The sequence below is a fragment of the Micromys minutus genome, assembly GCF_963924665.1.
Source record: "Micromys minutus genome assembly, chromosome: 10".
In the NCBI taxonomy this organism is placed as follows: Eukaryota; Metazoa; Chordata; class Mammalia; order Rodentia; family Muridae; genus Micromys; species Micromys minutus.
The window spans coordinates 22775313-22801493 of NC_137979.1; the positions used below are offsets into that span (position 1 = coordinate 22775313).

The following is a 26181-nucleotide window of genomic DNA, read 5'->3' on the forward strand; positions in this document are numbered from 1 at the left end:
TTCTGAGAAGCTGAACTTACATGACCATCTGTCTGGGAAAGCCAAGAGAGAACATCTGGATCCCCAAGGTGTATTCGGGAAGCAGTGCCATCAAAAAGGAAATTCACGTGGCCACTGGTTACAGATGGAGAAACTAAGGACCAAAGGAAGTTCAGGCATGTTCAGACTTTAAAGAGAGTACTCACCATTCAACTACTAAGATGTCAGGATCCCAAAGAGACCCTGCCCGACTCCTCAAGGAGGTCCATGATCAGGTGAGGATGGGTCTCCTTCAGTGCTTGGTAAAACTGATCTTTGCAGGCTTGACTCCAGGAGCGGCTGAGGCTGAAGAGCTTTCTCATTTTATCTTGGTTTGTCTTCTCAGCTCGCACTGCCTCATAGGAATCTTCACTTAGCACCAGACTGTGCAGTTTTTCCAATAGAGGGTCCACTGATGTCACACGGGCCACCAGCTGCTCCCGATGCTGGTCCACAAAGTGTCCCAAGAAAGGAACAACTGAGGGTAAAGGTGAGAAAGTCACTGAGCAAAGCAATGTCCTTTGGTGTCTGACTGGATGCCCAGTTCTTACTCTTTTCCTATAACTGCTCTTTTCTTATGTACCCCTTGACCCCTTGTTTCTCTGGAAGGCTAGTAAAAAAATAGCATCATATTCTTGAGGTGAGGTATCAGTGTGACACTCTGCATAAGCAGGAGGAAGGGTTCTTGGTGGCTGATTCTTTGAGAGCCAGTAGAGTCATTGTCACCATGGGAATCAGCAAGCGGCATGAGGGAAACTCTACCAAGGGTTTGGGTATCTCCCACATTCTGGCGAGGTTTTCAAACTCAGGCTTTCTCCTTACTCTCTGTTTTGCTCTCAATTATCAGATGATTTATCAGCAGAATACTATTGGCTTCTCTAGCCTCTTGGAGGTTTTACTAACCTTTGGGGGCTGGAGCAATCCTGGGCAGTGCCGGTCTGAGGTCTCCTAGAGGAATTGAGAGATGAAACATCTGTAATAATGTTGAAACCAACAACTAGTACATTCTGTAAAACTCCTGCCCACGCCTAATATTTTGTGAATGAACTACAAACCTTTGATATAATCTGGAAAGTGAACATTTTATCAGTTATTCCAGACATCTTAGGCCTAGCCTATCATCACAGCAAGAATATACAAGAAAATGAACAATAGACACTTCTCCCACAGCATCTCAGACTCCATTTTATCCTCAACTGAATTCCTTGTGATCAACAATCAAGTCCCTTGCAAGATGACTTAAGTCATTTTGGTTAAAAAAAAAAAAGACTTTTTTTTGTCTTTGTTTGGTTTTCTATACACACAGATGACAGACTTGTGTCCTGGATTTGATGGAAGAAATAAGGTGAAGCAAGGTGGAGCACATGGAAATAGTGAACATATTTCATCCACAAGTGAAGGGTTTAGTCATTTGCAGTTCATAAAAATGTCTGAAGGGTTTGAGAGTTTCTATGGTCAGTGTGTTGTAACAGTTTTGGGAAGTCAGCTCAGTAACCTCGTTTGTAGTATTGGGAAACTCTGGTTCCATTTGTAGAAAGGATAGACGACATGGGATACTGTCCTTTCTAGGTGGACCATCTTGGTGCATCCTGAGCTGTAGATAATCAGGAGCATCTAATGAAGATTGTGACAGAGTCACCATGAATTTTACAACTAAGATTTAAGACTTGGGATACAAGTGGGATATGATCATCATCTTCCAGTCCCTGAATACTCTTCCCTATCGAAAGGAATAGATCTTAATGAGTCCCAAAAGACAGGATTTAGAAAAATATGTGAAGGTTGGTTATGGGGCTACACCTTTACTGTTTAACATATTAGCACAAGTTAGGATTTCCAGAATGAGACTCTGATAGCAGAGGAAGCAAAACTGTTATAGTGAACCACAAATTGTATCTCAGGACTCTGCAAGAAGTCTGTACAAAATAGAACTTAGCTGAGTGAAGATGTAGGTGAGAACTGGAGAAACTGTTTACCAGATAGAGAACTTGAACTCAGGTAAACTAACAGGCCTGTACCTAACATTAGTTTTCAAGTCACCCTCCAACAAAACAGGATTCTAGCCTAATTCCAACAGGACCAGGATCTCCAGGTTAATTGCCATGAAAAAATCCATCTCCAGGCTAATTAGCAACAAGTTCACCCCCTTTCTGACTACCACCATTCCAATGGAAGCAAAGGTGTACAGTTTGCCTTCTAGCACCAGCCAATATGCTAAAGGCCATAGAAGCTTTCCAGTTAGATGCTTACCAGGCTAGAAACACACACTGCTCCCTGGATGCTTTCTATAAAGTTTTACTTTGATAGATATTAGGTTTCCTCTGCACCAAAATCCTTTTCAGTGTTGGCAGTGGGCTGAGGGGCCCAAGCTGTTCTGAATAAAGGCCTGTTGTGATTTTCATGAGATCATCTCTTATTGGATTTTTGGCATCCACTCACACTATACAACAAAATTTATATTCTGTAATGGAGTTATTTGGACAACCATGCTCATTGAAGTTCTGTTCCCAAGAGCTAGGAAATACAATCGGCCTAGATGTCCATCAACAGAAGATTAGTTAGTGGATGTATGTCACATACATATCATGGGGTCTGACTGAGGTGTTAAAAAATGGCATTACTAAAGGTAAGTGTACAAAGCAGGAAAGACAGACAATTTAGGTTCAGAAGGAAACACCACATCTCTCACCAGAAGTTTGTAAACCTCCTGAAACTAGACAACTAGAAATGTGACGGTCTTAGAAAAGGGAAACAGGAGAGTTGCAGATTGGTATAATGTAGGTAAACTAGGAACCTATTATTTAGTAATTATAAAAAAATAAAACATCATACCAAGCCCTGGAATGGAGATCCTAGAAATACTGAGTGTTAAAACAAAAATAAAGTGGGACACTTCCTTAGGAGTTTGTGGGCAGGGAAGTCCTGGAAGTCCCTAAGGCAATCCAAGGTCATGTCATTCACACTAGTTTCCCAGAAGAACTAGCAGATAAAGCATTATTATTGAATACACCTCACCTCTTAGTCATGCGGTATAGAGAATTTAAACTGGAGGTGAGGTGGAAGTTTTCTTCCTGTTGCTAAGTCCCTAGGTTGCTGAGGAAGGACAGGGTTTCATATTGCTATCCAGGCTGCTGAGGAAGAAAGGTATCACCATGAGTCTGATCCAGATGTGTTCTCTATGATCATAAACAAACCTGCCAAGATGGTCCCTGGACTGCAAGTGGCACAAACATGATGGGAGCTGTCAGTATCTCTGTGACTCCCACTGCATAAGATAGACTCCATCCCTAGTACAGTAAATCTTGTAGGACAAATAAACCAACCCAGGTCTGTGGAAATCTTAGACCTTTGAGAGAAGCTAATGTTGCTGCTTAACTAATGAAGATAGTACTAATGCCTTTCAAAATATCTGTGATTATACCAGAGACAAAAGCTAGTGTTAGCAGACACCAGAAAAGCCTCTCTTTAGTGTGAATAAAGACAACTGCATATACTTATTGCTATATAGGTTGCTGAAAATAAAGTATGGGTGAATACTCATTGCTGGCACTAAGACAGTTATACTACCTCACTAAGACTCAAGAAACACTGTGCAAAGAGAATTAGAGAGAATCCAGCAACATACTGTATGGAGAAGGCTTGTGAAGGGCTGTTTTACAAACAGGGCATTTCCATGGCTACCATGATCTCACAGCACCCACAATTCCTGTCTCTGAATTCTCACTAGTTTATTCTGTGCACCAATCCACTATCCGTGGGAGAAGCATCTTGCAGAGACAGTGGATTTATTGCAAAACTACTGGCAAATACATAATGGGAGATGGGGAGATAAATATTCCATCTGTATATATGCTGGTGAGATCACTATGTTCTTCAGAAAAGTACGAAACCCTTGGTCACCAAGATGCTCCAAGTGAAACTCTGTGAGACAAAGAAAAAAACCTTTTGACTGTGGCAAAGAGATTTACAGAAAATAATCAGAGCTGGCAAGACTAGGAAGGAGAGAAGAGTGGACTTTATTTTCTTTTACTTTTTTCCTTTTCAAAGGTGGAGTGACTAGAATGCAGACTATGAGAATGTAAAATTGTAAAAAATAATATATTATTTCACATTATATGTAGATTTAAAATTGAGCATTTCATGTTGACAAAAATCCCTTCACTTTAAACCTGGGCTGTTATGGAACTGGAGCCAGTCCTTTGTGTCACTTCCAGGGCCGTGGGAGCAGAGAGAGCACATAGGATTGAGGGAACGGGGCTTAGTGTATGCGGTGCTCTGTATATGACGAGTTCCATGAAATTGATCATGTGCTGAAGGACGGGTCCTGCAGCAGTGGTCAAAGGTCCTGAGGGATGTAAGTATGGAGCCGTACACCAATGCTCTCATCATGGAGTGAGTATGGATAATGGAAAGTGAATCACATAAGGGTGTATGTTGAAGGAAGACAGTCCCTGGGCACTTCCGGGAGAGAACACAGTTCGTGGATTTTCTCTCCTCCTCCTCAGCTCACCTTTATTTCCTCTTCTCCCCACTCTTACTCTTTCTCCCTTCCACTCTATCTTCTTTGGGGAATGCACATGAACAGTCTTATCTCTCACATGAAAGCTCCCACTTCCATGATATCCTGTTTCACACCAGGCTTAAAAAGTCAGAGGCATCTGATCCTGGACTAACCCTTGGTTCTAAGACCTTAAATCTGAACAACCCCCTTTTCTTTAAATTTTTCTCATACATATGTCACAAGTGGAAAGGACTGTCTTCTACAGCATCACCTTCTAAATAGTGCTCACATCACCTCTTATGGATCTTGCAAAATCACATAACAGATCTTGCTTTCTCTTGGCACCAAGAAATAATTAAATTATACCTCTCACTATTCATTGCCTTTCTTCAACCCTTAGATCTTACAATAATTTTACCTGGTTTTAGGCAGGCTTCCCATATGAATTGCATGTCCTTCTTGTTTTTGATTTGCAGCTTAATCTCTGAATCCATGTGTCCAACATAGATCTCAGAGAAGAGTTGGAATTCCTTGCTGCTCCTGTAGCAGAGCTCTAACTCCTGGAGACAGAGACAGAGATACAGATAGAGATAGTGATGGAGATATAAATATAAAGTTGATCTGTGAGATTTCCCTACTCATATTGTGAAGGAGAGATGTCCCCACTCACACATTTTCTTGATCTTGCTCATCACATTATATACCACTTCTGTTTTGCACTGAGGTGCTCCACAGTCTATGAACACACATTTTTACTCAGAAGGCCGAGGACCTGGCAAATAAGGGCAGTGGTTGATACTGAAATCTCATTCTTTAGTATTTCTTGGTTATGTCAATAAAGAAGGCAGAATCTAATCACTGGACAAAGATGAAATGGTGGGATTTACTGGGTGCTAGGAGAAAAAGGAGAGAGATATAAAGGGTTTTATTGGCCAGGCTTTGGACAGAGAAACATGAGCCATGTAAGGTCTGAGGGCAACTAGAATTGGTGCTGGCTGCTGTCACTGTCAGGATTGTAATATAGGATATTTTACAGCAATAATAAGTATGATAAGTTTAGAGCAATAAATTTGCTTTTAGAATCTATTTAGAGCCCAGCAGTTGTGCTATATGGCTGGTTTTAAAACACTAAGGCTAGTGTTTTCTTTCTGCAGTGACTAAGGTGGGCAGAAAAAATAGGACAGTGTGAGGTGGTCATCAGAGGTTTGGTGAGTTGGCTGTGAGGAGTTGTAGGAGCAATCACATCTTCTAGGAGTCAGATAACCAGCTTGCTGTTGGCAGAGCTATCAGGAGTAGGACCTTTGGAAGCATGTTGTCAGAGCTAAGCTGAGAATCGGCCCAAGAACTTGATAGCGTGGCTTTTAAAATCTACAAGCAATACCAGCATGCTGTTTTTTTTTCTTTTTCTCATTATTCTGACAAAACCTTACAGGAAGCAACTTAAGAAAGGAATTATGTTGTTAGTTTAATGATGGGACATGCATGTAATTTGGGGCTCAATTATTTGTGGCAGGAACTTGTTATATCCAAGAATATCAGGAATTGCCATGTCTGACTTGGGGAGAGGGCCATGGAACTAAGCCTTAGGGTCTGCTACTAATAACATTGTTCTTACAATCAGAACTCACATTTTTGTTTCCAAGAACTTCTCAGATAATACCACTGTCTGGGAACCCAGTGTTTAAGCATTTATACCCGTAGGAGACATTTCATCATCAAACCTTAACAGCCACGGATGAGTGAGCACTCATTCTTGAAGTCATGCTTATAGATCACATCCTGGGTTTATCTCCATGTTTAACCAGACCTTTCTCTGTGCCATATTTAATGTAATTTATCACATCCATAGGCCTAATATGTAATCCTGTGTGGTCCCTTAAACTCCACTTAACTTTGATGTTTAGATGACAAGTCTGGATAGTTGAGATTCCAGTTGCTTCATCCCCAATTTTAGTTGGCTACAAAGTCTTGGAATCTGCCCCTCATGTTTCTGGAGTGTGGCTTAGACCCTAACCAGTAGCAGACACCTTATGCTCACCTTTGGGGTTATTTCCAGCTGCTCAGAACCAGACACAATGTAGCGGGAGCCAATGTAAAGGCTGTCTACTGGGGGTGGCTTGTTTAATCTCACAAACTGAAACTTCATTTCTTCATTATCAATGGCCTAGAAAACATTACAGACATAGATTTATCTAGATTTTTTGGGCCACAACATCTGATCTAAATAAAGCAAGGTGGTTGATGAGTACATTTTTGTGGAATAGGGTGGTGACACCTCCTAGGCACCCTTTTAATTGTGTTCTCCCACACAGGTGGTTGCATTATTGGCCCCTGTCATATTCATTTGACAACAAGCTCTCTTCCAGGGAGAAGGGTGTTAGCTCCAGAGATGAAGCATTACCATCATCTGATGGGGAAAATAGGCTATTGAAATGTGTAGAAATTGGCAAAAAGGCATTAATGCCATTGTAAGGAACTCTGGTGTGAGTGGCCTAGAAGAAGGAAGAATCATACACACCGGGGTTTTTCTCACAGAGCTAAACTCACTTTCCGAGTTAAGAATATCCTCAAGGGATTCTTAGCTGCATCTCCAGTTTCCTTTCAACCCACCCTGGCCCCACTTTTGGGGTTCTCATTATTACCTTCTGAATGGTGCAGTCATTTGGGATTAGGTAGAGGTGAAGGGTGACTTCTTTGATATTGAGGCGATAGTAGATCAGTGTGATGGAAGTAATGGGGATGAAGTGCCGGGCAGTAGGTAGTATTCTCAGAACAACTCCTATTGGAGAGAATCTTGGGTTTTTCAGTACTGTATAGCGATCCTTCACTTTATAGGGTCTTTCTAGGACCATCCCATGTTCATGAAAGTGGGCCACCATAAAGTCATATGTGCTTGTCTTCAGGTCTGTGAAAGAACAGATTCAAAGATATAAAATTAGTGTTTCCACTGAACAAAACTTGGAACAAAATTGCACCCTAAAATGTTGACTGACTTGGGTAGTTTGAATGAGCATGGTTCATATAGTTAATGGAACTGTTTGGGAAGGAATAGGAGCTTTGTTCAAGGAGGTGTGTCACTGGGGTAGGTTTTGAAATTTTGAAAGCTCTTTGGTTCCAGTTTAAATCCTTTGTCTCCTCCTTTTCAGTTATGATGTAAGCAGGGTCATCTACTGTTCCATTGTCACAACTCTGTACTTTCTGCCATGTTACTTGTCATAATGGTCATGAACTCTAACCCCTTGAAACTATAATTCTTCTCAATCATTTTTGTATAAATTGCCATAGTCACAATGTCTTTTTAGATTTATTTATTTATTGATGTTGATGATTTCAAAGGCAACCATAAAAATTTTAAGGTTTATGAATTAATTATCAATTATTTATTAATTAAGCATTATTAATTGAACACAGGAGCAGAAAAAAAAAAACAATTCCTAACCATAAATTTATTACACCAGGGAGCATGAATGTGACTTCCACTGCACTTGTACAGTGGTGAAACATGTACACAGACTATTATTTGATTCAGCCTTGGCTTTGTCTCTGGACAGCAGCTGGGAGAGTATTCACAGTGGAATGGTGATTATTGAAGGTGTCTTTTATGGATGCTATCAATAATATAGCCTCAGAAGCTACCGTCAGAAATTTGACAACAAGCTACTTTCCTGGGATGCTGCCATAGCCAACCCCAGTGCCTAGTGATCGTGCAGTACCCATTAAAGTCTTTGCTGAAGGGTGAAATTTGCTGTTATAAGAGAGACACAAGAGCCTGTTTGCCCACTGAGATCAAGCTGGATGGATTCCGGGACTGGTTAATGTAAAAAGTCAACTTGAGTAAATCTAGTTTCATCACTTTGCATATAGACCTCAGGACATGATAGAACGAGATGATCATTATTGGGATAATTGATTTGCGAATCCTATCCATATGGGTGGCATCATTTCATGCACAAGCAATGAATGTCACATGAGCACAAGCATTCACTATTTTGTGTTCCCTGCCTATTGATGCAAGTACCAGATGCCTCCCTTCAATGTTTTCAACCTTTCATGTCATGATGAACTCACTGTACCAGACAGTGTGAGGCAAAAGAAGCACTTTTTCTTAAGTTTCCTTGGTTGGTATTTTGTTCGAGTTATAATTAATGTAACCTGAGCAGAGAATCGATACCTGGCATTGGGATGTTGTTGTAGTAGACTTGATCTTAGTGGTTCTTAGGACTTTGGAACAGTTTGGTGGCTGAAATATGAAAGAGTCTTTTTTTTTTAAACTTAGGACTAGAAAATCCCTACCATACTGAGAGTAGAGCTTATGGAGACACTTTAATGGAAGCAGGGAAGACTAGATTGCTTAGAAAAACAGTGGAGTAAAGTTCATGACTGTTTCAAGAAGAGCAAGAATTCCAATGAAAATTGGAAATGTGTCCACTCATGAAACAGTTTGGCCAATAATGTAGCTTCAGTCCATAAATTCATTGAATGTGTGTGAAATTGAATTTAAAGATAAAAAATTAGTGTTGCAAGAGAAATTTGTAAACAAGAAACAGCTTAATTAAAAAACTCAGCTGTAATTGTTAAAGATATCAACATCACTGATGGGAAAGGTGCACTGTGGCAATAGGCAATGAGTCCCAAGAGCAGAATCTCACTCTTCAAGGCTTCATCTTTTGAAGAACCAAATCCATTTAGAGGCAGAGAGTCTAAACTGATGGTGTTCCTTGTTCTTCAAAAGCAAATACACAAGCAAGTGCTTCCCCATGCTCAGCACATCATATAGACTTTGTCCAAGGAAACATGGGCACGATACATGTCACTCTGTGTACTGAACTTGCAGTATCGTACCAATATTTTTTGAGGATGGGGTGGGGCAGGAAAGATGCTAGGTTGAGATGGTCATTGAGTCATTCACAGATTCAGATAGCAGCTGAGGCCATGCAATGTGTGTGAGTCAAAGACCCTGATGTGAGATCATGACAAGTCATTCTATGAACCTCTGAGAGAAGCCTAAGAGTAAATAGGAATTCTAGGATGTGAAGAAGTTAGAATGACAACTGTTTTCTGATAAAGAAAGTTGTAGGAAAGAAGTGGAGAGATGGCCTAAGAGAGAGGATATGTGTGCATCATGTGCATAATTTGATGGGTCGAGCTATCCAAGTCCATTGGAGTCCATTCAATGACACCATAAGCTCTATAGTTAGACTCCAAGCTGCAGAATTTGGTGATTATGCTGAAGCAATTTGTCTTGTTGTGCTTTGATCATTCCTTGCTATGCTCTGATTCTTCATTTTGGAAATGTCTGTATTTCTTCTTTGTCATTGTATACTGGAAGTATTTAACTTGTTTTTTCCCCTTATGGGCCCATAATTAAGACATTTCATCAAGTCTGTATTGAGAGATGGATTTTAGACTGTAGGGATTATTAAGGTCTAATGGGAGCTTTGAAACAAGTTTGTACTTTTCATGATAAGATGGAACTGAAACTTTAGAGACAAAAAATGGGAAGTTAGGATTTAAAGTGGTGTGCTTGTGTGTCAATTAAAATGGTTAGAGCTTTGATGATGAATGTCACATGTGAACTTGATGTGATCCCTACACAATTCTTAAATCCACCATTTGCCTGTCATTTCTCCCGAGTTTGCCCCTAACTTGCATCATGACAAAAAGTACTGCAGTGTATGTTTTTTAGCAGATAAAAATTTTCTTTCAGTTGTTTGCTTTGGAATAGATAATTTCCAAGAAATGAGACAATATATTTTTCATGCATTATATTGTACAGCTTGGAAATTATATCACCAACATGCCAGCCATTAATTTCAGATGAATCTTCATGACACAAAAATTTACCCCATGTGACCGTTTAAGGTCTTGATAGTGAGGCTTTTCCCAAGGCAGCCCCAGAACTGGCACCAGATCCTCGAATTACTTCTGTGTGCTATGACAATTTATAGAGAATCCTAGTAGGTTTCATACCTTTCCACTTCCCTGCTTACTAGCACATACAATAGCCATGGTTTTCTTAGGACTTAAATGGATCGTGGAGTGCTGAACTTTCATTGTTAAGACCAGAAATTTCCTGAGACATGTATGTTGATAGCGCTGGAATCACAGGCTGCAGTAATGGCTTTCTTTATGAGATAGACAGCTCACCAGGACCCTTTATTTATCAGACCATCTTCTGAATAAATCTTTGAAAATCACAAGGTTGGAGTATTTTATGAGCCCCCTCCTTTATTAGGATAAACTTTTCCTCATCACCTATGATCCTCTAGTTGGCTGTAGGACCTGTGGAGTCTATCCATTAGTACCACCCTCCTCCTTAAGCTTCCCTTGATTACCTTTGAGGGACACAAAATGAGGGAGGTACACAACAATCACAGCTCCTTGCTCAGTTTTGATGTTAAACAGAGGTCCAGCCACCATGTGACTGTGTTGCATAGGAGTATTGTCCAGGTATTGGCTCCAGGCACAGAATTCAATCTGGATTGTCACTTCCCTTCTCACCACAAAATGAAGTCCTGTGCTGGGGCAGTGGTAGGAACCAGGCATAGGCAAGTGAACTCTGGAAGAGTGAGAGGCAGACACCAGTTCAAATCAGTACTACTCATCTGATATGTGCAGACCCAGTGCAGAGCTCGGGACACAGCAGACATCAGGCAGCTGACTCTGACTTTTGTTCCTCTGCTGTCTATATGGATCCTCTCAACTCTGTTTCCTCATCTGTACATAGGGTTAACGACAACATCATCTTAGAGAACTGAGTATTGAGTGATCTAATGCAAACCTACATGTAACACACGTAGGAAGCAGTCAGCTCTTCCTGTGTTAGTGATGAGAATAATGAAATGTGAGTATCCGTGAGTGAGTGAGTGTACACACGCGCACAAGCATGTGTGTGTTCGTTATGTGAAGTTCAATGGATAAAACTAGTACCTTTTGCACACTAGACTAAGAATCATATAGTGAGGCACATCATTCCTTTCTGTATTTATATTCTTAAAGAGCATAGTTCTCGCTTCTTCTTCTTCTTCGGGAAAACACCGAATGGCGGAGGACGCTGGTGCAGCGGGAGGGCCCGGAGGACCCGGGGGCCCAGGCTTAGGAGGCCGCGGCGGCTTCCGCGGAGGATTCGGCAGCAGTCTTAGGGGCCGCGGTCGTGGTCGAGGCCGAGGCCGTGGTCGAGGCCGCGGGGCTCGTGGAGGTAAAGCTGAAGACAAGGAGTGGATCCCCGTCACCAAGCTGGGCCGCCTGGTTAAGGACATGAAGATCAAGTCTTTGGAGGAGATCTACCTGTTCTCCCTGCCCATTAAGGAGTCTGAGATTATCGACTTTTTCCTCGGTGCATCTCTAAAGGATGAGGTTCTGAAAATCATGCCAGTGCAGAAGCAGACCCGGGCTGGCCAGCGGACCAGGTTCAAGGCTTTCGTCGCTATTGGGGACTACAATTGTCACGTTGGTCTTGGTGTTAAGTGCTCCAAGGAGGTTGCCACTGCCATTCGAGGGGCCATTATCCTGGCCAAGCTTTCCATCGTCCCTTTGAGGAGAGGCTACTGGGGGAACAAGATTGGCAAGCCCCACACTGTCCCATGCAAGGTGACAGGCCGCTGTGGCTCTGTGCTGGTGCGTCTCATTCCTGCCCCCAGAGGCACTGGCATTGTCTCTGCTCCTGTGCCCAAGAAGCTTCTGATGATGGCCGGTATAGATGACTGCTACACTTCAGCCAGAGGCTGCACTGCCACCCTGGGCAACTTTGCCAAGGCCACCTTTGATGCCATCTCAAAAACGTACAGCTACTTGACCCCTGACCTCTGGAAAGAAACTGTGTTCACCAAGTCTCCTTATCAGGAATTCACTGATCATCTTGTGAAAACTCACACCAGAGTCTCTGTTCAGAGGACCCAGGCTCCAGCTGTGGCTACCACATAAGGACTTTTATAAAAGACAAAATAAATGAACCAAGTCTGTTAAAAAAAAAAAAGAGCATAGTTCTCAATGAAAGTATATCTTCTGATATGAGTGATAAGCTTTTGGCCTTGGCACAATGCTTTACTAAGATCTTCATTGATTTTTTTCAAGGCTCCCTGCTTTGGGACATGTAGGTAGATAAGTAGAAATTGAAAGTGACAGTTTTTCCAGTTGAAATAGTGCTGTGACAGTGTTAGAGAAGGGTAACAAGTTGTGGAAGACACCATGGTTGTCTTTTATTCAGTCATTATTCATGAGACTATAATTTCAGGAGAACTTTCAGACACATGGTCATGTTCTCAGCTTCAGGAAGTTCGTGATCCACAATGGTTGTTATTGAAGCAGGAGTGCCAGAGTACAGAGATTTAAGGACAGGAGATCTGGAATGTAGAGAGTAGAGGGTTGCTATGTACACCAGAAATAAAATAATCAGCAGATTATCTACAGTTCAGCTAATGATCAAAGCTGAACACAAACTTTTTAGATTAAATGACTGACTCAGATCAGCAAAGCTGATGTAGTAAAAAAGTATGCTAGTTGTAGAATACGAAGTCCTACTTTAATAACGAGAAATGTACAGAGAAATTATTGTAGGTGTAATCATATGGTGTCTTGGACTTGCAGTACTGTGATGGTATTGACCAAGAAAGATTGAGAGTAGTTGAAACAAAGTTGCAAAATGTTTGAGGGATCTGAGTAATTGTTCAGGGAAGTTCTTGTGCTAGCCTGTTTAGTAAATGTCTGAAAAAAATAGAAAAAGACTTATATTTTTTATAACAAACCAAACTTCCAACTTCAGTCTTGTCTTAGTCTCCTCAGTGTCAAGTAAAAAGACATTATAGAGATACATAGATGCTATCTGTGTGGATCCCTTATGGAAAGTGGACCTGAGAAAGACAGCCTTTGTCAGGCAGAGCTCACTCACCGGTACAGGTTCCTCTCTCTGTCAAGTACCTCAGTAGGCACAGGTCCTGTAGGGCCCCAGAAGTCATCTTCAGTCCCCACAGGTTTTATGTGCTTATCTCCTGGAGAAGTAGAAGAAGAAGGTTGGAAGCCCTGTGGTAGTAAAAATTATAAGTACCTCTCCTGTAGAACAGGCCAGGCAGCGGTCACTTTGTCTTTCCCCTGTCTGCTCCTGTAATGTACTATGGCTGAACCCTTTTCCAGGCTGGTCAGCATTGACTATAGTAGGAAAAGCATCTGGATTCACATGCACTCGAACACAAATATACACACACATTCATAAGCACTTTTATCCACCTATTTGTGTGTGTGTGTGTGTGTGTGTGTGTGTGTGTGTGAAAGAGAGAGAGAGAGAGAGAGAGAGAGAGAGAGAGAAAGAGAGAGAGTTTGTGTGTTGAGAAGACAACATAATAGTAAGCGTTGGAGTGACTAGATGGAGTTGCAGAAATGATATCAGTATAGTACTTCTGTATAAAATCTGATAGAATTCAGAAAAAGACAAAGAAATGATGACTTCTTCCTACAGAGGCTCTTGCAACTTATACTCACATGCTCTTGGTCTGATCCATTTACATACCTGACTGTCGTGTGTGCTGCATGCACGAGGTAAGGCTATCTTCTCCATCTGTGTGCTCAGTGGGGACCACCCTGTGTGACATCCTACACAAAAATACATTCTTTCCCTCAGATGTCAGAAAAAGCTAGGGATGGACACATGTTTTTCCCACATAATTCAACTCATCTGTATTTGAACTCTGTCCATGCTTCTTTTCTGAGCCACAAATGTATGAAGGCCCCCATCCTCCTGGGCATTCATGGTTTCAGAACCAGTATCTTCTCAACCCCATCCTTTTCTTTATATGAATGTGGTCCCCAGTGTTCACATATTAGAATATCAATAACCAATGCAATGCCACAGTGCTCATAGGTTGAAGGGTCAGACAAAATAATATCACGAGGCCTTCATGAAGGAACCAGTAACATCATCACAGAGGTAGAGTTCTGCACCCTGACTGCTGCAAAAGCCAGCTTAACTGTTGTTCTCACTAACTTACACTTTCAATATCATGTTTTTCTCATGGAAGAGCTTAAGTAGGGATGATGAATGATTTTACATTTTTTCCTAACAAAACCATATGACCTTCCTACATACAAAACTGTTACTTACTTCAATTGCTGTGTTGTCCTGATTTTTTCAAGTTCTCTGTATCTTTCCCCCCTTAGGACTCTTTCTTCACTTCTCAGCTTCGACAGAGCCACACAAACCCATATTGACCCAAGGGAATTCTTTCTACCCCATTTTCCCTTCCCCCTACCATAAGCCATAGATGTTCAGCTTCAGGTTCTTTGCTTCCAGGGTCCTGAGCTCTGTAATCACCTGGTCACTGAGAAAGGCCTGGTCCAGCCTGAAAGCACAAAAGGTGAATGTGTTTTTATCTGGGATCCTAAACAGAATCTTGAGAAGTCAAGAGTCTAGGATTCTGGACTATGTTGTGTGGGGGGAGCCAGTGAGGAGGCTCATTCAGTTTTATCCTTGATCAAAACTCAGGACAAAGGAAATAGAGAGCATAGCAGCAGGTTGAGAGGAAGCAGATGTGCAATAAAGCAGTCTCAGTGGGACTTGTAGATGAGCAGGAGATCATAAAAGAGAGAACATTTGGAATATTCCAGAGCTGAAATCATTGGCTGTAGCTTTATAATGACTCTCTACAGTTTAGGCATTGTAAATAGATTTTTCTAGGAAGGGGAACATGGCCATAGATATTGGATTGCTGTTGGCAAAGGGCACATATGTAGCCATCTGCGTTCCTAAAGGCTGATAGTCACACCCATATCCACAGAAAGTTTCTAAGCAGCTCTCCAACTTGAACAAATAGTTCTGGGTTGCAAGGTTTCATGGACATTTTCCTTGAAAGAAAGATCCTTGGTTCCATCCTCACCTCCCCCTCCATTCCCTTAGTGCTAAGGAATCCTGCTTCATGATGTGATGAAGCTCTTGAGGTTAGAGGAGGAGCTAAGAATTCACATATAACTGAGATGTCTGGAAGGCAGACTTGCAGTGGAGGCCAGTCCTGGTTCAGTTCTTCAGTGTGTCAGAAACAGTCATGACTGAAAATGTACCAAGCATCTGGGCCTACTTCAGGTACCAGCAGGGAGGAAATAGATTGGACATCATTGCACAATTGCTTTTTTAGGTTTGAGGTTTGCAGCAGAAGGACAAACAGATGAAGTCCCAGGGCATAGTTTAGCCTGATTTATTTTTCCATCGACTAGAAAAACCAGCAGACTCTGGGTACAGGGGTCTGGAGCTTCTATTTTCTGAGTTCATAAAGGGCCAGTCACTTTAGGGTAGCTTTATACTGAAAACTGCCTATGGACTTGTGCTGGAGAGGTGGAGGGAAAGAGAGGGAGCAGTTTAGAGACAGCATGAAGGGACTGTGTGGAGAAGGACACATGTCTTCAGGGCTATAGTTTGGAGGTGTTCTGATTTTCATGGAACTCTAGCCCAGGAGGAATAGTATTGCTTCAGATACTGAAAAGTATTCCAGGCTTCTGTAGTCAATTCTCTATTGTTCCAGCCCCCATCAGTTCCAGAGTCTTCACCAACTCTGCAGTTGCCTGTGCTGCTGGCCTCATGTTGGTTGAACGAAGGCCTGTTTCTCTTTCATGCTTCAGAGATCTCTTTTGGGCCATTCAGTAAAATTATGCATCTTTTAGAATTATACTCATAATATTTGTTGAGTGAACAACATACAGCAGTTTTTCAATACAGAGTCACATTCTAAGGGGGTGATCCATGTGTGTCTATTTTCATATAACTCAGAAGACTGAACCACATGTGGTTTTGTTTGTTTTTCTAGGGTCTTCAACAATTCTTGTCACACAGAGAGCCTAATATGAATGTATGACTATATGAATTAACAAATGCAAAAATGATTGAATCCATGTCCTGGAAGGAGGCAAGTCTTAGAGACTCTTACTCTATATAGCCATATGAGACCATCATGCCCAGCTACTTACCTAGTATTATCTTTTGATCTATGCACACTGTATGTCATTTCATATATACTATGTAATATTATATAACATGTTCATGAGATTGGTATCACATTACATTTAATCCATGAGGAAACTGAGTTTTCCAGAACACAGTGAATTTCCCAATCATAGGGTGTAAGTGGCACAGCTGGTCAGGTGCCAGACTGACTAGAATTATCTTTTCCCTTTGTTTTCTATGTTTTGTTATCAGAAACTCATCTATGTCCCTTCCTCTCCTTATTTCCTGAAAGGAATTGATGGGCTTTCTTACCTCAGTATGCTTAGGTTGCAGGCAGGATTCCTGAGCCCCTCACACAGCAGCTTCACACCATCATCTCCCAGGTCATTCAGCTGCAGGTCTAGCTCAGTCAGCCTGGAGCCAGCACTGAGCACTGAGGCCAGGAGTGAGCAACATCTGGATGTGAGGCCACAATCAACAAGCCTGCATGGGAGATGCTCACCGTCAGCTTCTCTAGTGCTCAATGCTTTTGAAAATTTATCTCAGGTCTCATTGTATGAGCTTTGGCAGGCTGAGCTGAGTGGTTATCTGAGTGGTTAGCTCTCTGTGTGCTCTTTCTTGTCTAGAGAGATGATACCAATCTCTCCACAGCTGAGCTGCAGGAGTAATAGATATAGGTTAGGACCAATGCTCAGTTGCCATTGGTCATGGCAGAGCTCCATAGACCCAGGATAACTCACTGCTATATTTCAAGAGTTATGTGACATGAAATTCATCAGATGTAGAATAGGGCACGATCTCATTCATTAAGTAAAATCTTAATCAAGATAAAGTCCAGAGAAACAGAGTAGCAGTCTGATAACGAGGGCATAGGGAACTAAGACATGAGGAGATGTCATTCCTCAGACCTGGAGCTTTGTCCCCTCAGGCTTCCCATGGCCTCTTTATTCAGTTCTGCTTTAGCCATGTCCTCAGGAAGTGTGCTGCACTGAAGCCCTCATGAGGCCATTGCTGTCTTTAGCTACAATGTCTTTAGTTGGATTCCTTGATGAATGCAGTCTGTCGTGGTCCCCAAGAACAGAATCTCATCTGTTTATCCTAACAAGTCTGGCATGTGTGATAGGTGTGGTAACGGGAGTTCAGTGAATATTTGATAGACATCCTTTTCCTTCAGTCTCCTCTCATCTCTCCTGCTTCAGAGGAGAACTCAGGCCAGACTCACCACAAGGTCTTTAGTTGGCAGTCACGGTGTGTCAGGGCCTCACAAAGACTGTGTACTGTAGAGTAGCTCAGTGGATTTCCACTTAGGTCCAGCTCCTCTAGGCTTCTCATGAATTTCATGTTGGAGAAGAATCTCTTCCAGCTAGCACCAGTGATTGGAGTCCACCTGTATCTGAGGGGAGAGGGAGGTATTAGAGAGGTGTGACTTGCATGTGTATGGTTTGTGCACAATTCCACACAACAGATTGGGGTTTTAGCTGCTAGAGCTCCAGGTACCAGTATTCCACCCCCAGAATTCACTAGCCTTCTACATGTTACTTTGCTCCAACCTATGGATCCTCTTCTCTGGGTGGTTCCACATCCATGTCCTTTAGGGAAGCATGCTGTGTGCTCATTTTGTGTGTCTGTTTCTGACTCAGTGTCCCAAGGGTGTGAACACATGGTTTACATGTTTTCTTTGTAACCTACATTGCTTAGCTCATGGCCTGACACAAAGTTGGGCCTTACACATTCAGATGGGCTTTTTCTCTGTTTTCATCTGTTTCCTATTGGAAAATATTTCTCGAGTCTCATGATGGAAATCTCAAAAAAGTACAGGAAGAGAGCCAAGAATCGGCAACTAGAAATGACTTCATGATGTTATGGTAAACATGAGCACACACTATACAACAGCTGTGTTGGTTTACATGGTCTTTGTATCCTTCCCAGTATAGAGGATCCCATTGAGAAAAGATAGAGGGGAGGGTGGATGGAAACAGACACCACATTCACACACACACACACACACACACACACACACACACACACACACACACACACACACAAAACAGAGAAACAATTAAACTAAGTGATGTTATGAATCATGTAGGCCTAACACATATATACAAAACATTGCCCAATTAATTAAAAGGCAGAGAGGCTATCAAAATTAACGAAATCAGATATAAATTGAGGGGCTTAATAATTGATACAATTTAAAAAATCATTAAGTCTCACTTCAAAAACCTGTATTCCACAAACTTCTAAGTCTAATCTAAATGGGCTATTTCCTTGATAGATACCATTTACCAAGAGTAAATCAAGATCAGGTAAACAAGAAGATCCAGAAATGAGCCCTGATTTTTGACAGGTCACCTGATTTTTGACAAAGGAGCAGTAAACATTCAATGGAAAAAGGACAGCCTATTCAACAAATGATGCTGGTCCAACTGGCACTCAGCATGCAAAAGAATGAAAGTAGACCCTTTCTTATCTCCTTGTACAAAGCTCAAGTGTAAGTGGATCAAAGATCTCCACATTAAACCAGATACACTGAAACTATTAGATGAGAAAGTAGGGAAAACCTTAGAACACATAGGCACAGGAGAAAATTTTCTGAACAAAACACCAATGGCTCAAGCTCTAAGGTCAAAGATTAACAAATGGGACTTAATGAGATTGCAAAGTTTCTGTAAGGCTAAGGACATTGTCAAGAAAACAAAACGGTAGCCAACAGAATGGGAAAAGATCTTTACCAACTCCACATCAGATAGAGGCCTAATATTCAAAGTATACAAAGAACTCAAAAAGCTAGACACCAGAGAATCAAACAACCCTATTAAAAAATGGGGTACAGAGCTAAACAAAACGTTCTCAATTGAGGAATATCGAATGGCTGAGAAACATCTGAGGAAGTGCTCGACATCCTTAGCCATCAGGGAAATGCAAATCAAAACAACCCTGAGATTCCACCTCACACCAGTCAGATTAGCCAAGATCCAAAACTCAGATGACAGCAGATGCTGGTGAGGTTTCGGAGAAAGAGGAACACTTCTCCACTGTTGGTGGGGTTGTAAACTGATACAATCACTCTGGAAATCAGTCTGACTGTGTTTATTGAGCTCAGCAGGTGACAGGGTGCTCCTTTCTTGATTACAGCTAGAAAAAGTGAGAATTTTATTTTGTTTAAATATATAAGATGTGTGGTCACTTCATGTTTGTTTTTGACTGGTTTTAAAAGGCATAAATATGCTCTGCATGTCTTGGTTGTAAATTATTGGCTTATAAGTAACTGGATATGATTAAATATTCATAGCATTGGTAACAAAACATTTGTTTAAAACTAGTGACTTGGGTTGGAGTCATTCTGGACAACACATGGTGGCATGAGCCAACCTGGGAAACAGATTTCTATAGATTCCCCAAAATTGAGATAATATTTTATTTAATTCTTGTTCTAGAAAACAGACTTAAAAGATACATACAGTTTAAAATAATGAGGTATTAAAAGCTACTTCATCATGCATGCATATGTAAGACCTTGCAGCCAAACCTTGTAGCGGGAAGGCAGTGCACTTGGTGTTGATTTTATATTAAAAAAATCATTTGCACTGTTAAAAATCGGTTTTGCTTTTCCAAAATTGTGGTTATGCTCTAATGTTACAAAAGAAAATTTAAAATTATGGTAAAACTGCTGGTGTTTTATTGGCTGTGGTTTACAATTTAATCAAAAGCTCAAGATTTTTTTTCTTACAACTTTATTTAAAAAAGAGAAATATATGTACAGAAGTTTAAAAGCATTTTGGCATAACACTATATGAATATATTTTTGTCAGTACTTATTTCTTTTAGAGTTCTGATAGTATGCACTGACATTTGATAGTATGCACTGACATTTGATAGTATCCACTGACATACTAGTTACCATAAGCATAAAGTACATGTAGAACAGAATATAACATGGAAACAGTCAGAGTTTTCTTGGTGTGTATAGGTTAAACATAATGATTTTTGAATATCAAAAATTGCCACAAGGGTATATTCTTAGCTCTTGAATTATTAATGATTTAAGGTTCAGGTATACCACACTCTGAGATATACACTTATTTTTTTTTCCTAAGAAGGACTGAGGCTTTTACTTTTTGACCTTTTTTTTTTTTTTTTTTTTTTTTGAGCTTAATGTGACCTGTGAGTTGTTTCTGGGTTATACAGTTTTCTGGGGTTAGTATTCAATTATCAGTGCCTGCATATTATATCTGTTCTTTTGTGACTGAGTTACCTTACTCAGGGTGATATTCTCTTGATGCATCCATTTTCCTAGGAATTTCATAAAGTTATTGTTTTTAATAGCTAAGTAGTACTCCATTGTGTAAATATACCACAATTTTTGTATCCTTTTATCTATTGAAGAATCATCTGGGTTCTTTCCAGTTTCTGGCTATTATAAATAGGGCTACTGTGAACATTGTGGTGCATGTGTTCTTACTGTATGTTGGAGCATCTCTGGGGTATATGCCCAGAAATGGAATAACTGGGTCTGCAGGTAGGACTATGTCCAATTTTGTGAGGATCCAGAAGCTTAACATTTTAGCTCTCCCATATTTGTAATTAAGGAGAAATCAGGCAGGTGGGGAATATTGTAAGATTTAAGAAACATTACTGTAACTAGAAACTTATGAGGGCATTACAATCTGAATTAACTACTCTAGTTGCCATTCCAAAAAATATGTATAGAATTATCATAGATTTAAAAGATTGTCTTTATACTATTCCTTTGCATCTTCATGATTGTAAAAGGTTTGCATTTAGTATGTCTGCTTGTGGGTTTGAAGAGCCCTTTAGGCATTGAGTGTCATTGGAAATATTTGCCTTGGGAAATGGCTGATGGCCTTGTATTGTGTCAAAGATTTGCTGCTGCTTCAATGAAGACAGTTGCAACTTGGAATCCTTCAATGTTTATTGTTGAGGATGTTTTGTTGGCTGATACCTCTGAAGAAGATTTACTACAGGTCTTTGCTCTTACAATGAGCTTTATAATTTTGGGGACTGGTTGTTGATCTGGAAAAGGTTATCAGTTATAATTGGGTTATCAGTTATATCCTAGTACCCCTCTACAGTTAAATGAGGGATAAAAATTTTTGCAGAAAATATAGAGGAAGCAATTAACAACAGATACTATATAGATTATGATTAATTGTTGGCTGTTTGTAATTTTTGCTATGTACCAACAGCAGTCTTTTGGTGGAAAAAAAACATTAATGCAAATTTATCTTTCTTTATCTTTAAGTAAAGTTTTAACATCCTATTAGGTAACCTTTGCTGTATTAATACAGAACTGTTTGATAGAATCAGGAAGGTATTTTTTTTTAAAAGGGAATGCCTTAACCTGATGAAATATTTGTTCCTTATTCTGAACAGCAATTAAATTGGTTATTGCTAAATACTGATATTTGGCTTATTGCATGTGCAAACTTTTCAGGCAATATTGATAAATCATTATCCAAAAGATAAGTTGTTAACATTCTTTTCTCTATGGATGCTTTTATATTTCCTGTAAATTTATACATGCAGCCCATAGATAATGCACCACTTATATTGGCCCCATGTCAGCAGTTCTTGATCAGTTATTAAAATTGCAGACTTTGATTTGGCTAAGAAAATTTTCTACACTTTTAGGGCACATTGCAGTTCATACTGTCCTTCCAGGACTTCTTTCGAAGGGAAATCAACTTGCTGATGCATATATGTGCCCTCTTGTGTTGGTTAGAGCAAAATCTAATGTGGATAAAGCTATTAGGATGCATACTAAATTTTATTTGAATGTATAATCTTTAAGATTTCACTGAAAAATTACAAAGGACAAAGCTCTACAGATAGTCATCCAATTTCCAACGTGTGCAGAATTCATTTCTGCTCCTAATTTGGGAGTCAATCCTAGGGGACTGACTCCCAATGATATTTGGCAAACGGATGTTATACATGTGCTTTATTTTGGGAAATTACAACTTGCACATGTTTCAATTGATATTTATTCAGGAATAATATATATCTGCACATAGTGATGAGAAATTAAAAGATGTCAAATCACTGCTTACAAGTCTTTGCATATATGAATGTTCCCAAGAAAATTAAAACAGATAATGGTCCTGCCTATTCCAGTAAAGGGTTTAAACAATTTTGTTCAGAATTTGCTATAATTCAGAAGACTGGAATTCCCTATAATCCTCAATGACCAGCCATCATCGAATGTACTCATTGAATCATAAAAATGTACTTATCTAAAACAAAAATGGTGGAGTATATCTTTCCTCCTGTACATTTATACTTAATTTTATATATTTAAAAATTTTAACTGTAAATTCTGAAGGCCGCTCTGCAGCTGTCTGACATTGGAGAGCATGCCCAGTGAATCAGGGAAATGTGTGATGGTAAGATCTTGTCTTCTGCTTGTGGTGCTGGCCAGATCCTACTTTGATGAGGGCCCAAGGCTCTGTTTGTGCCTTTTATCGGGGTGCAGGATCAACTGTCTGGGTTCCTGAGTGCTGTGTTCCCTCAGTTAAACCCATGGAATAGCATTATTATTAATGAAAGGGATAGTCTCAATTATTCTCAACAGCAATGACATTTGAGAAGCCGCTGGGGGATTGAAGATCTTGCAGTGCTGACTAGGCTCTGCATCTGTGCCAGTGGAGCATCCTGGAGAGAATCAACTGACTCTTGCCTGCACCAGAAGAATTTTGACTGCATCCATTATTAGTGCTGTCTCAGCATCTGCTTTTGAAGCTGCATTTTTTTTTGGGGGGGGTTGCCCTTTTCCCGCCTTATTGCCAAAGATGCATGGTGGAATTTCCTGGAGAAGTGGCTGAAGCCCTCTCCACTTAAATTTGAAATCATTCATTTAATTGGATATGCATTTGACTGAGAATGTTAAATTGGAATTAACAGACAGCACTGTTACAGGAACAATTAGTTATGTTTGAGGAGACTGGGATAGTAGCAGTTCTGGGCATATTAGCCCTCAAAGCAACCTTGGTGAATATCCACCCTTATGTCGCTTAAGCAAAAGACAAGCCCAGATCCAAGCTGTCAGCTGACAGACTAGCTGTAAGCAACCCTACTGCTCAAACTCAATGGAGCATAAATAAATTAGGTGGCCAGAAACTGGGAAACCCACAAGGGTGCTTGTCGACCTAAGACAGAGAAGCCATGGGGCCCATGTGGGCTCCTCAAGACAGGTAAGAGAAGTGCTGAAGTATGTGGGTGCCTAATTAAAATAATTAGTTTCTAATTAAAAAAATAATTTTGGGGAAGATGTTGGGAGCCATGCCCATCCCCCATCAGCTAAGAGTTAGCTGAACTGTCTGCTTGTACACCTAGACATTGGGAAAACAACACACCCTCCTTTGAGTTTTAAAAGAGCCTAGTCACAAGATGGCTCATACCTTTAATCCTGTTTACATTACTGGGGGTCACAGGTTCAACCTAAGGAGTGTTCTATTCCACCAGGCAGCTAGGGGATTTGCATGCTGCTTTGTACCATATTAATTGAGCTAGATTCAAGGAGTAAAATTGACATTCTTATAACATAAATGACATGAGTCATGTCTTTTTTCCAAATCCTCAGGCCTTCAACCAATTCGGAGAAGCTGTTTGAGGTGCAGGTGCCATAATCTCTCTGTTTATAGATTAAAAACTGACACAGTAAAAATGGTCATCTTACCAAAAGCAATGTGCAGATTCAATTCAATTCCCATTAAAATACTAATAAAATACTTTTCAGTCCTTAAAATAACAATACCCAACTTTATATGCAAAAACAAAAACCCAGAATAGCTAAAAGAATATTGCACAAATAATAGAAATTCTGGTATTATTCCTATTCCTGATTCCGATCTTACTACAGAGCAATTGTAATAAAAGCCACATGTAACTGGCATGAAAACAGAAAGGTTCAGCAATGGAATGGATTCAAAGAACCAGAAGTAAACCTACACATCTAGTGACTATTGATAAAGAAGCCAAAAGTATTCAATGGAACAAAAGTATCTTCAACAAATATTTCTGGTCTAAGTGGACATCTCCATGTCGAAGAATGCAAATAGATTCATATCTATCACCCTGCACATATCTCATGTCTAGGTGGTTCCAAAAATTCAACATGAAATTAGATAGACTAAATCTGTTAGAAGAAAAGTGGAGAGTACATGTGAATGCAAGCACACAGGAGGTAATTCCCTAAACAGAACACCAACAGTTTAGGCAATAAATATCAACAATTAATGTATGCAACCTCATGAATCAGTAACGTTTCTTGTAAGTCAAAGCATACCACCAAAAGGACAAACAATAGCTTACAGAATGAGAAAGATTTTCACCAACTCCACATCTGACACAGGGCTGATATTAAAATATATGTAAAGACTAAGGAACCCAGACAGCCACAAAGCAAATAACACAATTAAAAACTGAGAGAAAATGCAACAAGAGGGTCCTCCTCAACACTACTAATAATATTCTTCTATTCTTGAAGATAGTTGCCTAGCATAACTGTAATGTCACAGGGTTCACCTAGCAGCCGATGAAAACAGATGCAGAAACCCATGGCCGAACATCAGGTGCATCTTGGAAAATCTTGTGAAAGAAGAGCATGAGGGATTGAAGAAGAGGAGAGGTCAAGCACACCACAAGGAAATGCACAGAATCAACTAACCTGGGCCAATATGGACTCACAGAAACTGAACCAGCAGCCAGAGAGCATGAATTTGATGGATCTAGTCTCCCTACACACATATAACAGATGTGCAGCTTGGTCTTCCTGTGGGATCCCTAACATTAGGAGTTGGAGCTCTCTTTGCTCCTGCTGTCTGCATTTGAATCCCTTTCCCATAACTCATCTGCTTTTTCTACCTTCAATAGGAGAAGATGCACCTTTAGCTTGAAATGCCAAGTTGGGTTGATAACTATGGGACTACTCCTCTTCTCTGAACAGAAAGGGGGAAATAATTGGAAAGGTGAGGTGAATAGGGGAACCTGGGAGAAGAGGAGGGGGAATTATTGGGACGTAAATAAATTAGTCAATTAATGAATAAGATGGGGGTACAGATATAAACAGGGGATTCTCAAAAGAGAAATCTCTAATGGCTAAGAAGGACAAAAGGAATAGTCAACACTTTTTGACATCAGGGAAATCTAAGATCAAAAATTTTAGGAACAGCTCATGCTGATTAGGATGTGAGAAAGGGGAACACTCTTGCATTATTGGTGGAAGTGCAAAGTTTATGATGATTTTGAAAATCAATTTGGCAGTTTCTCAGAAAAATTGTGAGTAGATCTACCGCTAGATCCAGCTACACCACCTCTGGGCATATAATCAAAGAAGCTCCATCATACTGTAAGGGTTCAGTTCTGTTCTTAGCAGCTATTATTGGAATAGCCAGAAACTGGAAAAAACCTAGATATTCCTCAATCAGATAAAAGAACAGATTAAGAATATGTGGTGCATTTATTCAGTGGACTGTTATTCAACTATTAAATATATTAGTATTATGAAATTTGCAAACAAATGGATGGCACTAGGAAAAGATCATCCTGAGTGTGGTAACCCAGAAAGACAAACATGAGTTTTGTTCTCACTTATAAGCAGATATTTGCCATAAAGTACAGGGTAAACATGCTAAGATCAACAGTCCCAAAGAAGCTAAGTAACAATAAGGGCCCAAGAAGGGATGCTTAAATATCACTGAGAATTTGAAATACATTA

The 26181-nt window shown here is 40.3% G+C and overlaps 2 protein-coding genes across 2 annotated transcripts in view; one reads left to right on the forward strand and one right to left on the reverse strand.

Annotated features, from left to right (window-relative positions):
- Positions 1–203: 203 nt before the first annotated feature.
- LOC308425158 (NACHT, LRR and PYD domains-containing protein 1b allele 2-like) overlaps positions 204–26181 on the reverse strand; it is a gene marked incomplete at both ends in the record, with an annotated part of 33193 nt that continues 7215 nt past the window's right edge. Inside the window, 11 exons of the mRNA XM_080922399.1 lie at positions 204–496; positions 922–966; positions 4938–5079; positions 6558–6683; positions 7162–7424; positions 10855–11078; positions 13407–13506; positions 14022–14104; positions 14761–14850; positions 16755–16925; positions 17665–17835. Of these exons, the coding sequence (XP_080778525.1) occupies positions 204–496; positions 922–966; positions 4938–5079; positions 6558–6683; positions 7162–7424; positions 10855–11078; positions 13407–13506; positions 14022–14104; positions 14761–14850; positions 16755–16925; positions 17665–17835 (1708 nt within the window). The remainder of the gene's footprint in view (positions 497–921; positions 967–4937; positions 5080–6557; positions 6684–7161; positions 7425–10854; positions 11079–13406; positions 13507–14021; positions 14105–14760; positions 14851–16754; positions 16926–17664; positions 17836–26181) is intronic.
- Positions 11561–12442, forward strand: LOC308425642 (small ribosomal subunit protein uS5-like; the record flags this gene model as incomplete). The annotated part of the gene is made up of 1 exon (XM_080923054.1): positions 11561–12442. The coding sequence occupies one exon, from the start codon at positions 11561–11563 to the stop codon at positions 12440–12442; it is 882 nt and encodes a 293-aa protein (XP_080779180.1).